Genomic DNA, 15,216 nt, shown 5'->3' with positions numbered 1-15,216 from the left:
AACAGATAAATCCTAAAAAAAATAGATAAATATAAAAAATATATATCAATAGATAAATAATAAAAAATAATATTAATGGATAACTAATAAAATTATATATTATGAAATAAAAAATAAAATAAATAAATAAAAAATAAATAAAATGGGTCATTTTGCCCAATTTGGACTAGGCCTAACTGATCCAAGCCTGGACCAAATTGGGTGTCTACAGTAAACAATCAATGACATATAAATTTAGATAAAGTCATTTCAAATTTTCACTTCAAAAATTGATTTTTTTTTCAATAAAATTATGTTGTTATAGTAATTGGTACATGAATATTGTTTTAATTATTTATATATGTGTACAATATCCACAAAAATTTGTAATTTAATACCTTAGTATTAAATGGCAATAAATATAATTTTTTAAATGAATCAAATATGTTACACATATTAAAAAAATATAGCTCTATATCAATAGTCAACCAAAACAAAAAAAAAATTTACTAAGTTAGTAATGATTTACTACTATATATTATCAATGATTTATTATTAAGTTATATAAGTAATTTACTATTAAAATATGAATAATTTATTATTAAGTTATCCAGATTTTATTACTAAGCTAAAATTGATTTATTATAAGTTATCATTAGTTTATTGTTATTACTAATTTACAACTAAATTGTAATTGATTTATTATTAAGTTATTAATAAATTACGACTAAGTTAACACTAATTTATTATTACAACTGATTTATTAATAAGTTTCGACTTCACTATTGCTAGTAACCAAAGTTTAATCCTTAAAAACTTCAAGTATAAACTAAGTTATCGTTGATTTACTACTATGTTATTAGTGATTTATTATTAAATTATTAATGATTTACTCTTAAGTTATGAATGATTTACTACTAAGTTATTGATAATTTATTATAAAGTTATAACTAATTTTCTATGAAGGTTGTCAATGATTTACTATAAAATTATCAATGATTAACTAATTTATTACTAAATTATCATTGATACACAACTAAATTATAAGTGATTTATTAGTATGTTATTAGTGATTTACTACTAAATTCAATGATTTACTACTATATTATTATTCATTTACTAATTACCAATGATTTATTATTAACATTTCAATAATTAGCTATTAAATTATCAATTATTTACTACTAAGTTATCAATTGAATTACTGTTAAGTTATTTATAATTTACTATTAATATCAATAAATTACAATATATGAGATAATTTTCTTTTTAAATAATAACATCATTGTTTCATTCAAATTTAAAATTTTTTTACTAAATTTTTTTAATGAATAGGTTCATGGTAGGTTTATTCTAGTACCTAATGATGAAAGTTTTAACTTTGCTCTTTCTAGTAACCAGGGTTCAATCATTGGTAACTTTAAGTATAAAAAAATGTTATCACAATTAACAAATAAGTTATCAATTACATATTACTATCTTATAATTGATTTACTACTAAATTATCATCAATTTATCACTAAGTTATAAATAATTTACTATTAAGTTATAAATGATTTACTACTAAGTTATTGATAATTTATTATTAAGTTATAGATAATTTATTATAAAATTATTACTAATTTACTATGAAGTTATTGATGATTTGTTATGAAGCTATTAATAATTAACTAATTTACAATTAAATTATCATTAATTTTATAACTAAATTATCATTGATTTACAGCTAAGTTATCAATGGTTTACTATGACGTTATTAGTGATTTATTACTAAATTATTAATAATTTACTATTAAATTATGAATGATTTGTTATATACTATTATGCATTTACTACTATGTTATTATTGATTTACTATTGAGTTTTAGTGATTAATTACTAAATTATCATTGATTTATTGCTAAGTTATTTATGATTTATTGCTAAATTTATAATTTAATTATTATTAAACTAAAACAGATTTACTATTAAGTTATCAATAACTTACTACTAAGTTTTTTTATTGATTTACTACTATGCTATTATGTATTTACAATTATATTATAATTAATTTACTATTAAGTTATTATGCATTTACTATTATATTATTATTGATTTATTACTAAGTTGACAATTAGTTACTATTAAATTATTATTGATATACTATTAAGTTATTACTAATTTATTATGCTAAATTATCACTGATTAACTATTAATTTATTAATGAATACTATTAAGTTATATTGATTTACTTTTAATTTTCAATTATTAATTACTACTAAGTTCTAAATAATTTACTACTAAATTATCACTAATTTGTTTTTAAATTATTTATGATTTACCGCTAAATTTGTCAATGAATTATTACTTCCTCTATCTTTCGCAGTTGACTTTTTTGTTAAAATTTTCTAATTTTGACATCTATTATTTTAAATATTTTAATAAATTAAATTTTATAAAACATATATTTAGAAACTACTTCATTTAAAGTTTTTCAAAAATATATTTTTTTTTCACATTTTTATCAATAATAAATATAAAATAATAAGTGATTAAAATTAAAAAAATTGACCAACAAAAATAAAAACGTGATAATTTTATTAGGATGGAAGAAGTATTAAACTGAATCTTATTTACTATTAAATTATTATTAATTGATTACTAAGTTATCATTTATTTACTATTAAGTAATCACTTATTTTATTAAATTATCTTTAATTTACTATTATATTTTTATGTATTTACAATTATGTATAAATGATTTATTATTAAATTATTTGTTATTTACTACTATATTATTATGTTATCACTGGTATACACTATTTTATCAATTATTTACTACTAAATTATTATTTATTTACTATTATATTATTATTAATTTACTATTAAGTTACCATAATTTAATATATAGTTATCATTGATTTAATATAATGTTATTACTGGTTTTATCTAAATTATCACTAATTTACAATAAAATTATCAATAATTTGCTATTAGATTACTCTCTCCATCTTTATTTGTTTGTCTTGTAGTAATTTTCACAAAGTTTAAGAAAAAAATTTAACTTTAATATTTTTAATATTAAAATTAATTTTTTTATAAAAAATTAAAGTTTTATGATTTTTAATTTTAAAAAAGTAAAAAAAAAATCATAAAAAATAATTTAAAATATAAAAAGTATGAGCCTTAGATATTTGAAACAGAAAATAAGACACAATTTTGGGATATCCAAAAAAAAAAAGATGCATAAAGAAAATAGGACATAAGGAATATTATACATTTACTACTATGTTATAATTTATTCGCCACTAAATTCTCTATAATTAATTTAATTGTGTAAAACATATTAATAGGTGTAATGTGTTACAAATACTAAAATATTTATATGTAGAAAAACTATTTTAAATCTTTCAGCTGTATTGCTTACATTACGTGGGGTATGAATGACTTAACCAAAGAAAACTATTTTAATAAAAAAAAAATAAAAATAGACAATATTTTTAATTTTCTAAAAATATATTAAATAAAAATAAGTAGAGATAATTTTGTAAATTATCACATTTTATATATAATATAGATATATATTAAAATATCTTCTTAATTATAAAATCTCTCGTTCAAAATAGGCTATAAAATCTAAAGTATGCGTATATTTGTTAGTATTCTAAATTTTTAGCTAAAATTTAAATAACTATTTATAATAAAGTTGTCTAAATTCCAAATGGAGCACTCTTTACACAATAATTGAAAATTTTTTTTTAAGGTCACGTTATCATCTATAATCTAATACCCTTTTTTTTTATATCGTTTTCATATATATTATGATACATTGACCAATTGATTAATAAAAACACTAATTTAGTAATCTTAGGATCTATATGAAATATTAATTGATTCATTTATCTTGCTTTTGTATGTATATATAATTTAATTTTATCAATTGAGTTAATTTTTTTTATCTTAATTGTAAATAGATATATTTTATTCCTCATCCTCATACTTCAACGTTTTTATCATGCGACTAATGAGTTCAATTATAAGTCTTTCTTTCCTTATGAATTGAAAAATTAGTTAGACATGCATGATTGGCATGTAATGTATTATTAATAGGAGTCTACTAAAGTAAAAAATCACTTTTAATATTATTTGGAGTTCACATATTTTTTTATGTATTTATCATAGATGATATATATATTTATGTATAATAAACACACTCATAAAAGTACAAATAATTATTAAATAGATACTTTCATGATAAGAATTCAAATCAATAATCATATACTTTTAAGGACATGTTTGATGCATAGGATTGTTAATAGGATAGGATGATAATCATCCTATATCATGTTTGATTTGTATTTAATGAGAGGGATAGGGATTGCAAGGAGGATTAATATCCTCTTGGCATATGATTATTCAATCCTCTCCAAGTGAAAAGAATTATTTTTAATTCATGGGATTAAACTTACATGTCCAATTTATAGCCTTAAAAATTATATCAATAATTTAAATTGTATAAATTTTGTGAAAGAATAATTTTGACAAATAAATAAGTAAATTATCCTATCATAATCTTTACATACATCAAACACAAAATAGGATGATATTATTTAATCTAATCTTATTTATAATATTATCTTATCATATTCTCTCATAACTTTGTATACCAAATATGACCTAAGTATATAAACAAATAAAATCAAATGAACTATAAGATTATTTTTTCAAAGACTATAATAATTGGTTAGAGAACTAACAAAGCTTTTGATCATTCAACAAAACACCCACAATTAATCAATATTTTTTACTATCAAAACAAAAAAATATGTTAGAGTATTCTTAATTGAAAAAATAAATATATATTTTTCAAGGAAAGATCATAAAATGTATTGATAATATAGTTTTTAAAATTCACAAATGAAGTTAGCAACATGATATATACCCTTTAGGCTTTAAAGTATATTACAAAAAAACTAATTGAAAAAAAAGTGAGTGATGTGTTAATTTTTTAACCCGCTTGCGAAAATAAAAAAACTCAACTAATAATATATTAAATAATTTCTTTTCTTCAAGATTAATGTTTCTTAACAATATTATCTTTGGTTTCTTAAAAATATCTTAAATACTAAATATTTGAAATTAAATATAAAAAAAAGGATAAACCGAAATTAACTTGGGTGTAGTATAAAATTAATCAATCTATAGAAGATAAAATAAAACTAAGTTTAGTAACAATTCGAGGGTACAAGAGATTATGTTCATAAAGTAAAGATTCATTTAGGTATTGTAATGTTAAGGCATGATTGCATAGAGTGATTAGAAATATTATAATCAACTATTGCAATCATTAAACATATAAATGTATATTTATCATAAAAATAAAAAAAAATCAAACATATAAACTTATCATAATATTTGTATTACTCTTTTTTAATAATTTTTTGATAATTTAATTTATAATTTTGTATGAACTTTAATTTTAATTAATCTAAAATAAATAAATAAAAAAAATAAATATATTTAGAGACTCATACTATGTACCATTAAAAAAGATAAAGAGTAAATTAGATTGTATCTTGAAAATGAAAAATTATATGCTTTACTTAAGATAAAGTTAAATATTTTGGGGGTATACACATTATGATTTAACAATTTAGACCAAAACAATTAATAATTGAGAAATAAAGAAAAGATTTTGTCTATATTTTTTTCAGTATCATGGATGCTTAGTATACCATAGCTCGTAGGATGAGAAATGGATGTTATATGAATTTGATTGAATTATTACTTATAAAATTTAACAAAAAAGAATTTTAAAAATAAAGATGAGAGTAAATTTGAGTTAATTTTGGACAATAGATCCATCATATCCCACAAATAAATTTTTAATATAGTTTAATTTGATATAAATTTTATATGTAAATTTTTAATTGATTTAAATTTAAATAACTAATGAATAAAAAGTTATATATTTAATGATAAATAATCATTATTATATAAATAAATGATGCTAGAAATTGAAATATAAATTTGTAATTTTTTAAAATTTATAAGGGTATTTAAGTTATTCATTTTTAACACTTGTAAATTTAAATTTAAATAATTAACTAATAAAAGCTATATATTTAATAACAAATAATTTTTATTAAATAAAAAAAACTAAAAATTTATAAGTAAATTTGTTATTTTTTAAAATTAATAAGAGTATTTACGTTGTTCAGTTTTAATTTTTTTAGAGTTTACACTTTTATATATAGAGATAAATAGATTATATATATTTAAATTCAAAATTTAATTTAATTGATCTATACAATTACTATAAAAAAAAATATTTAGCAAGAATGAGATTTACACATCTCATTATTTATAATCTTTTCTCATTGTCTTGGATTACAACGTCATATATATATATATATATATATATATGGACTGTTGATACTGAACTTTTTACTTTTTTTTTCCTGACTTCAGATACACTGGCACGGTTTAGATGGACTAAGAGGACCGTTTTTGTCTGGTACAAACTTTTATTTAAAAAGGGCGGCATTATGGGACAGTTTTAGTACGCAAGAAGGTTAGTTAATTTGTTAGTACTGAACTAATTGAAGCATTGATTATCCAATTATAAAATTTGCTCGTCCTTAATTTCGGGATTCTTGGCATTCTTCTTTAGATTTTTTTTTTTTCATTTTTTTGGTAAGTAAAAATTCCTTCGAATCTTGGAGGACCCTAAATTTATATTTTTTATCATAATTTGTTGGTAAAATGTTGAATTTTAAATTTCAATGATAAAAATTTAAATTCTAATATATTCAAGTAGCAAAAAAAAAAAAATCCTTCATATCAATAGTTCTATACATGAAATTAATTTTATTTCAAGATATTTAGATTTGATTTGCTTAAGGTTCAAACTCTATTCATTTTTATTTGATTGATATTTTCAATATTTTTTTATTATTTTTCAAATTTGTCTTAAAAAAAGGAAATAATCAAAGGATCAATCATAAGGAATCTTAATTTCAAGCTGAGATCAAAATTCAAAAGAGATTTCTTGGAATCTAATTAACTTGAAAATAATTAATGTGTAGCATGTGGGAAATAACAGGTATAGACCTTGCAGCACTTAAGAGATCGTTTGGTCCATCGAACGAGTTCATTAAAGCCCTTGGTCAAGATTATAAGCCTACTTTCATCAATGATGGGGAATCGTCAAGCATGTTGCTGGAAGAGGCCAAAGTTTTAGCCTCTTCCTCCTACGAAAATCAGACAACATGGGGTACAAAGGCAAGTACATCAACAACAACAAATAAAAAATAATAAAATTAAATATTGTTTCAGATTCTCATAAGTATAATTAACCTCGATCGATTTCGTATCAGCAGGTGGGTTTTATGTATTTTTGTGTGTTGGAAGATTACTTAACAGGATTTGTTTTACACCGCAAGGGCTGGAAATCTGTCTATCTTAATCCGCCAAGGCCACAATTCTTGGGAACTTCTACCACAAATTTCAATGACCGATCGATTCAGTGGACAAGATGTGCATCTGGATTGGTTGAAGTTGCTATCTCTAGGTTTTGCCCTCTCATTTATGGACCTCTGAGATTGTCTTTGCTTCAGACCATGTGCTATGCAGAACTTGCATTTTTACCTCTTCTTTCTTGCCTGCCTCTTTGGGGCTTTGCTCTTATCCCTCAACTCTGTCTATTGAATGGCATTCCTTTGTACCCAGAGGTAAAGCGAGAAAAACTGAAAGGGTATTTAATTTTTTTTAAATGATAAGTAACTCTTTGCTTACCTGTTTTGAGATTAAAATCAAATTTGTACCTATATTATTACTTTTTTTTAAATGATAAGTAACTCTTTGCATACCTGTTTTGAGATTAAAATCAAATTTGTACCTATATTATTACTCAATATTAAATTTTATAAAAATAAATAAAATTTGTTATTACACTTTAATTTCATTTAATTTTGTCATTAGATATTTAATTTTATTTATTTTTGGACAGACAACAAAGAATTAGAATAATATTTCATAAAATATAATTATTCTGTTAATGAATGCTCCAAATTTCTATAAATTTTCTTTTAGTCCAGAAACTAATAAAAATGATTGACAGTAACAAAATTCAATATTGATCAATAGTATAATGGTAAATTTAACTTTAATCTCATTTGTTTTCAATTAGTATTAATCTTTACCTTTTGTCTCACAGGTTTCGGATCCGAATTTCAGCATATTTTTGTTTATTTTCGTATCTTCTCTTTCAAAAAGTTTATACGAGATTCTCATTACCGGTGGACGAATTCGGACATGGAAAAATGAATGGAGGATATGGATGATAAAAGCAGTTACATGCCTTTCTTATGGAAGCTTGGATGCTGTTTTGCTTAAGCTTGGCATGAGGGAAGCCAGTTTCTTGCCTACCAATAAAGTTACCGATTATGAACAATTTAAGCTATATGAGATGGGTGTATTTGATTTCCGGGCGGCAACCATGTTTCTTGCGCCATTGGCTACAATAATTCAAGTGAACGTTGCATCAATTGTTGGAGGTGTTGTTAGAATTATGGTCATGGAGGATAATGGAGATCAGTGGAAAAAAATGGTTGGACAAATCTTTCTCTCATTTTACATATTAATCACGAATTATGCTGTTATTGAAGGGATGATAATCAGAAAGGACAAGGCCAGTATTGCATCATCTGTTACTTTGTTATCTGCTGTATTTTCAGTGATTATCTTGTCACTCGGATCTTCCATTCTGTATTAAAATTATGATATCATTAGGAACAAAATTGCATTGCTGCTTTCTGTAAGTTCAATTATTGAAGGGATGATATTGTTCATCTTCATCACAGTATTTTGCTGTAGTTTCAGTACTGATGTTTTTGTCAACTTACCCTTATTATGATTCTAATATAAGCTGAATCTTTAATTACATAGGTTTCAGGTTCCTGGTTTATGATCTTTTCATACATTTTTATCATGACACAATTGAAACATTTGGAGGAAATTCTATCAACGGGTGATCGTCCAATCCGGACATGGTGGAATGAACAGAGGATTTGGATGATGAAATCAATTATATCTTTACACCAATGGAGGTTTGGACGCTATTTTGAAGTACTGTTTTGGCTTGAGAGAAGCTAACTTCGTGCCCACAAATAAAGTTGCAGATGATGAACAAGTCACATTCGACCAAAAGAGGATATTCAATTTCCAAGCATCAACCATCGTTCTTGCCCCACAGGTTACATTAGTCACCTCGAACATGATCTCGTTTTCCGGAGGGCCTGCCAGAATAATTATCAAGGGAAGAGGTTGGAATGAGATGTTTAGACAAAATTTTCCCTCATTTTACATCCCAATGGTGCATTACCCTATAATTGAAGGGATGGTGTTCATGAAAGGGACAAAGGACTGATTCCGCCTTCAGTTACCCTATTATCTCTTGCCATTTCCACTATATTTTTGTGCTTTGGATCCTTGATTCTCCTATCTTGAATTGTCAAGTTCATCTGGTGCTATTGGCCTATTGCTTTCAAGTATCAAATCCTAAACCATTGTGTTTGTGACTAGGGAAGCAGAAAATTTTCAAATAAAAGACTGCAAGGGATAAATTTTGGTGATTATGCTTCTTTTTTCTTTTTTCCAAATTTAGTGATCAAATTCGCCAGCAACAAATTAAAGGGTATAAGGTAGATGAATGGAGATCTTAGGAATTGAAGAAACAGATTTGGCAAAACCGTTCAGTTTTAATTTTCAGCATTGGATCCGACAGTATGCCGATAAAGTGATTTAAGGTTGGAAATTGGAGAAAAGAATTTCAATCCGTAGTACCCATGATTTATGTTAAACAATCTATGTTGATTCTTTAACAAATTAAGGTTGTGATTTGTATGCTAATTTTGAAATCTTACATACTTTTCCAAACTCAAATTATTTCTTAATATCTGCGGATGCATGGGGCATATATTTCCTAGAGTTAAAAATGTCTTAAGTGATTAAGACTAAGGGATGAATGGCGACCAGTCTTAGTAATTAGAGTTCTTTTGTAAAATTAAATTAAAAAAAAAAAGAAAAGTCCAACGGAAAAGTCAAACAGAGCATCTGCATATCCACTTATTCAAAACAATTAATTTTATTGGACTAGCATATCACCGTTTTCCATTTTTTTCTCTAATTGCCTAAAACTTATTTGTTTTAATATTTTCATTACCTACCAAAACTTGTACTGAGATAGGTCTATGCTCTTGAGTGAGTCTCTATTGTCTTTTGCACAATATCTGAATTTTTATAATAGCCAAATGCTATATTTGTCAATGATTTTTTTTTTAATAATTTTTTTCAAAAGATGTGAATTATAAATCATATGTAATATTAAAAATTATGAATAAATGTAACAATCACAATGTATTATTTTTTATCTGAGATTTTTTGGTAGTCGATAACTGAATTTTTATAATAGCCAAATGCTATATTAGTCAATGATTTCTTTTAATAATTTTTTTTTCAAAAGATGTGAATTATGAATCATATGTAATATTAAAAACTATGAATAAATGTGACAATCACAATGTATTATTTTTTGTCTGAAATTTTTCGGTATTCAATAATTATTTTGAATATCAATTAATTCAGAATCAAATCAGGCTGGACCTCTAATGGGATAAGTTCTTCCAAATCTGTTTAGATTTCTTGATTATGAAAAAAATAACAAGAAAGGTAAGACCAAGAACTTTTCGAAGGCCTTTAAAGATATGGTTGCTTCTTGTCTTGATCAAGATCCTAAGAAACGACCCTCGACAGAGAAGCTTATGGAACATTCTTTTTTAACAGTTGCAAAGGTTTGGATTTTCTTGTTGAGCATGTGTTACATAGATTGCCTAGTGTTAAAGAGAGGTTCAGGGTAAGCAAGATTCTTAGGAAGGGTGTTGATGTTGGAGTAGATAACGAAGATGTTGATAGGGAATCAGGGTCTCAACATGTTAAACATAGAAGGAATAGTGAGTGGAACTTCAATGAAGATAGGTTCGAACTGGATCTTATATTCCCCAGCGAGTCCAAAGACGATCTAATTGGGAAACATGTTCATTTTGGTGGCGAAACGATCATTTTAGAAAGGGCAGGTGACTCAGATGGATCGGGTGACTCCGGCAGATCAAATTTGATTTACCAGAGGTTGAGCCAAGTTTGATTAGTTCACTAGGGAAAGATGGGGAGGGGGGAAGTGATGGTTCTCATGGTGAAGAAAGGTTCGGTATTGAGCGACTTGCAGGGGTTGAGTCTGGAGTTGACAGTATTGTTAATGAATATACAGTGGTGGGTGGCCTGATGACATTGAAACAGAGTTTGGAGGATCAAATGCAGAAAGTGACATACATGTTTAACCTGTTTGGAGGGGAAGTGATCCGCAGGGAAAATCAATTGGTCCAGTTGATTGAGAAACTAAGGTTGGAGTTGGAGCATGAAAGGCGAAAGAACTTTGAATTGGAGATGCAATTAGAGTTTCTCAGAAAGCTGATTGCTGGTTCATCCAAAATTGATGAAAATAATTGATGTTTCCCCAACTATAACATTAACGAGCCGGTTGAAGATTCGAGACATTGAGGCGAAATTTCAGTAGAGTTTTTTGTTGTTTTCTTGCCTATTGGAAACTATTCATTGTGATTTTTGAGTTCGGATAGAGTGTTACAAATCAGAAGTGCAAATATGTGCATTAAGATGGTTGGGAATTAGGGATATGCCGAACAGGCCAAATCTGATTGCATCTAATGGAAGAAACTGAAAGATTATGAATAATTTTGATATGCTTTATGCTTAATTCTATGTTGTTTGATACCTGAAGAACAAGCTACTAATCTCAGAATTTTCATTTCATTATATAAATTCTGTAAAAACTGGGTTATGGCCGGACATCAGAAACTTTTTTGGTGAGAATCCCATGTCTTTTGGATTCACTTGTAGATGACCCGAAACACACATGATGGTCATTGGTCTATTCTCTATAGGCCACTCAATTAGGTTTTGACATAGAAAGACAAATCCAAAGACTGTTACGCACTGCAAACCACCCAAATCAAGTTTTTTTGGCAGAACAAAATATTATTATTATTATTATTTGTTTTTATATTTTAAGTTGTCAGTTTAATTCTAGTCATTGGAACAGACCACGCTACTGGCAGAATTTGAGTTCTCAATTCATGATATAATAGTAAACGCCTTTCTTTTCCATTCACTGGTTGGGTTCTTAACGAAAAATATATATAAATGTGCTGCATTTTCAGGAAGGACAAGGCCGGTATTTCCATCATCTATTACTTTGTTATCTGCTGTATTTCAAGCATTATGTTGTCACTCAGATCTTCCACTCTGTCCTAAATTATGACATTATTAAGAATGAAACAATGATTAATTTCTATTAGTTCAAACATATTACTACTGTTAATAGTTTAAAATATAATGTATTTTACATTGAATAAAAAGAGTTAATTATTGGTAAATAAACTTAATTTTTATGTTAATTTTATTTATATTCTAAATAATTATGTTTGAACAGAAATAATTATTATATAAAAAATGATCATAACTATTTAAATATAAATAGATGATTGTTCATATAAGTTATAATTATACAAATGGTCATAATTATTTGAATAAAAATTTATATTTATTCATTTATTACAAATAAATATTTCAGTATAATCATTTTTACGATCTTGGATTAGAGTTTGGAGTTTTATTGTATCATAGAAGCATAATTGTTTTTAAGAAAATGTATCATAGAAGCATAATTTTTTCTATTTTTTGTATTCTTTTAATTATTTTTTCTAACAATTTAAAGGTAATTATTTGAAATTCATATTTTATACTAGAAAGATACAAGGAAAATAAATTGACAAAATCAACTTTTGAAACATGCATAGAAAGTTTCAAATATCAAAATGATTTTTTGTTTTCATTTTTGCATCAAGAGAAAATTGTAAGAGTGTTGCAAATTCGTTGGTGTTTAGCTTATGAGATAGAAGGGAGTAATGGTAGACAAAGACTAAGACGTTTCGGGTTGAAACAAAACTCATATCTCGGCTTGCTTTGTTAGCAATTCACTTGTTTCAAAATTTTTGTAACAAGCATAAGGTGTGTTTTCTATTAACAAAATTTTATGTTATAAATTCATTGAATTGAGTATTTGTTGAATTGCATTAATGTTGATGCTTGAATATGCATATTAAACTTTTGCCAAGGTCTTAAAAAAGAATCATTATAATGCAAATTCAAGTATATACTCAACATGATTTGATCCGTTTATATATATATATATATTTTATAACAATTACGGTATTACCAATAATACTTTGGTATATTTAAGAACCCCAAGCCATAGTGAAATATGACTAAAGTGTACTATTATCGAATAGTCTCTTGAAAAAGAAAAATCTTTGTTGCCTTAAATCCTTGCTATCTTAATTGCACTAACTGTAATTGTGTTTGCCATGGAGTTTAGATCCTGCTATTAACTATTGATAACAACATTCATATAAAGCAGAAATATAAAGTATATATTATCTAGCACAAATGTGTGTGTTTAATTTCATTTAGTAATGACATCAAGATCATGGGCACGGTTTGTGATAAAAGAAATTGAAAATTTTTAATAAAACCCAGTTTTTTAAATTGTTAAGGCATGAAAATTGAAATACTTGTATATTTAAGTAATGACCATGGTATGAACACTAAAAAGTACAGAATTTTATTTTTGTTAATTGCACATATCTTGGATTTTGAGTTTTCAAAAGAGACCATCGAAACATGAGATTATTATTGAATTAATTGTAGTTTATTTATGGTATGATATAATCACTTGATGATTATGGATTATTATTATGAAGGCATTGCACTTGAAAAGGTTGAACTATATATTAACCAAGAAAAGAATGAAAAGACAATACACTTTTAAATAAATCCATGTTATTAAGGGGTTAAATAAAATGGTAAATTACATAAATATATCCTGAAATTTAACGCGATTTAAGTTTGCCTTTAAAAGTTTAAAAAGTGACACTTAACCATCTTGTGTTGTGTATTCATAACATTCTGTTAGGTTTCTTTAGACATCTTTTATCATAAAGTGATAAGAATACCATTATTGCTACAAAACCCATAACTTGTTCTCGAAGCATTTGAAATAGAAAGCAAAACTTTGTTACTTATAATCAAACCATCTCATCTAAAAGTGATCAAATGTTTTCATTCAAAAATCAAACCAAAACACCTTTCAATTTCGATTAAAATGAGTTTTTTGAGGTAAGGTTGAGGCAAAAATCAATAAAAAATTGGTTAAAAGGCAATGGTCAAAACATTTTGGGCACCATTCTGCAAAGAAGTAGCAAGGCATAATTATCGTGCATTGAGAAAACTTTCACAATCTAACAAGGTATGTGCGATTCTCACTTCCATTTCATTAAGGCTAGTTGAAATCTTCTATTTATGGTTTATTAAATTTAAGAAATTTAAGGTTTTTCTTATTTTGAATAACTAAATTACAAATATGTTATAGAACTTTCATACATGGGCTATTTTTGTTAAGTTTAGAGTCTTTTATGATCACAATAGCTTAGAATACATCACAATACAATAGTTTTATTGATGCTGTATTATAGGTAATAATTTAACATTAATGCAAAATCTATAGATTTTTTAACTATAAGATTGGGAATATTCTAGTTTACCTAAGGAAAAGGTTGATGATAGCTATAAATAGTGTTGCATTTCTATTTTTTTTTATTGCCAACAATGTTTAAATATGCATTTCTTAAATAGATTTCAAATTTTGTTTTTACAAATGTGAAATGGGAATAAAATAGTTGAATTTTATCATGGTGGGTCATTTGTCCGTATTTTTCACAAGATTTGGGTATGAGGGAATGTTGCATGGGTTGATGATTTTTTCTTAGACAGATTATCATTTTTTTAAGTACAAGAGTGGGTTATAAAATTAGCCTATGAGTCAATTAATGAAATGTAGTACTATGTTCTTGAGTTATCTTTGGATAATGGATTAAAAGAAATTCATTTAGATAGAGATGTTGAAGCTATGGTTCATAGTTATAAGGACAAAAGAACAATCCCAATTTATGTTATAACTAGTGAACCTCATTTTTCTATTATTTATCCATGTACACAAGGTGTGAATGAAAAAGAGGTAAAAAAAGGGTCAACCTAGTATTGTTAATTTGGATGAAAATGATGAAG

At 25.3% G+C, this 15,216-nt stretch overlaps 1 protein-coding gene and 1 pseudogene across 2 annotated transcripts in view; both read left to right on the top strand.

Moving 5' to 3' along the window:
• LOC111291936 (quillaic acid 3-O-glycosyltransferase CSL1-like) overlaps positions 1 to 9,561 on the top strand; it is a 34,088-nt pseudogene extending 24,527 nt beyond the window's left edge. The window contains exons 5-8 of the transcript XR_016328559.1: positions 6,430 to 6,532; positions 7,064 to 7,242; positions 7,341 to 7,691; positions 8,908 to 9,561. The product of XR_016328559.1 is annotated as a quillaic acid 3-O-glycosyltransferase CSL1-like (transcript). The remainder of the gene's footprint in view (positions 1 to 6,429; positions 6,533 to 7,063; positions 7,243 to 7,340; positions 7,692 to 8,907) is intronic.
• A 109-nt stretch (positions 9,562 to 9,670) lies between these two features.
• LOC111298275 (serine/threonine-protein kinase BLUS1-like) lies at positions 9,671 to 11,523 on the top strand. Its single transcript, XM_089745708.1, has 3 exons — positions 9,671 to 9,744; positions 10,804 to 11,093; positions 11,144 to 11,523. Exons 1-3 carry the CDS (start codon positions 9,671 to 9,673, stop codon positions 11,521 to 11,523), a joined length of 744 nt encoding a protein of 247 aa, XP_089601834.1.
• The last annotated feature ends 3,693 nt before the right edge of the window (positions 11,524 to 15,216 follow it).

Source organism: Durio zibethinus, chromosome 16, assembly GCF_047325235.1.
Source record: "Durio zibethinus cultivar Kanyao isolate XHJ-2024 chromosome 16, ASM4732523v1, whole genome shotgun sequence".
In the NCBI taxonomy this organism is placed as follows: domain Eukaryota; kingdom Viridiplantae; phylum Streptophyta; class Magnoliopsida; order Malvales; family Malvaceae; genus Durio; species Durio zibethinus.
Note: the sequence above shows the minus strand (reverse complement) of the source record. Positions and strands in the feature narration are given on the sequence as shown.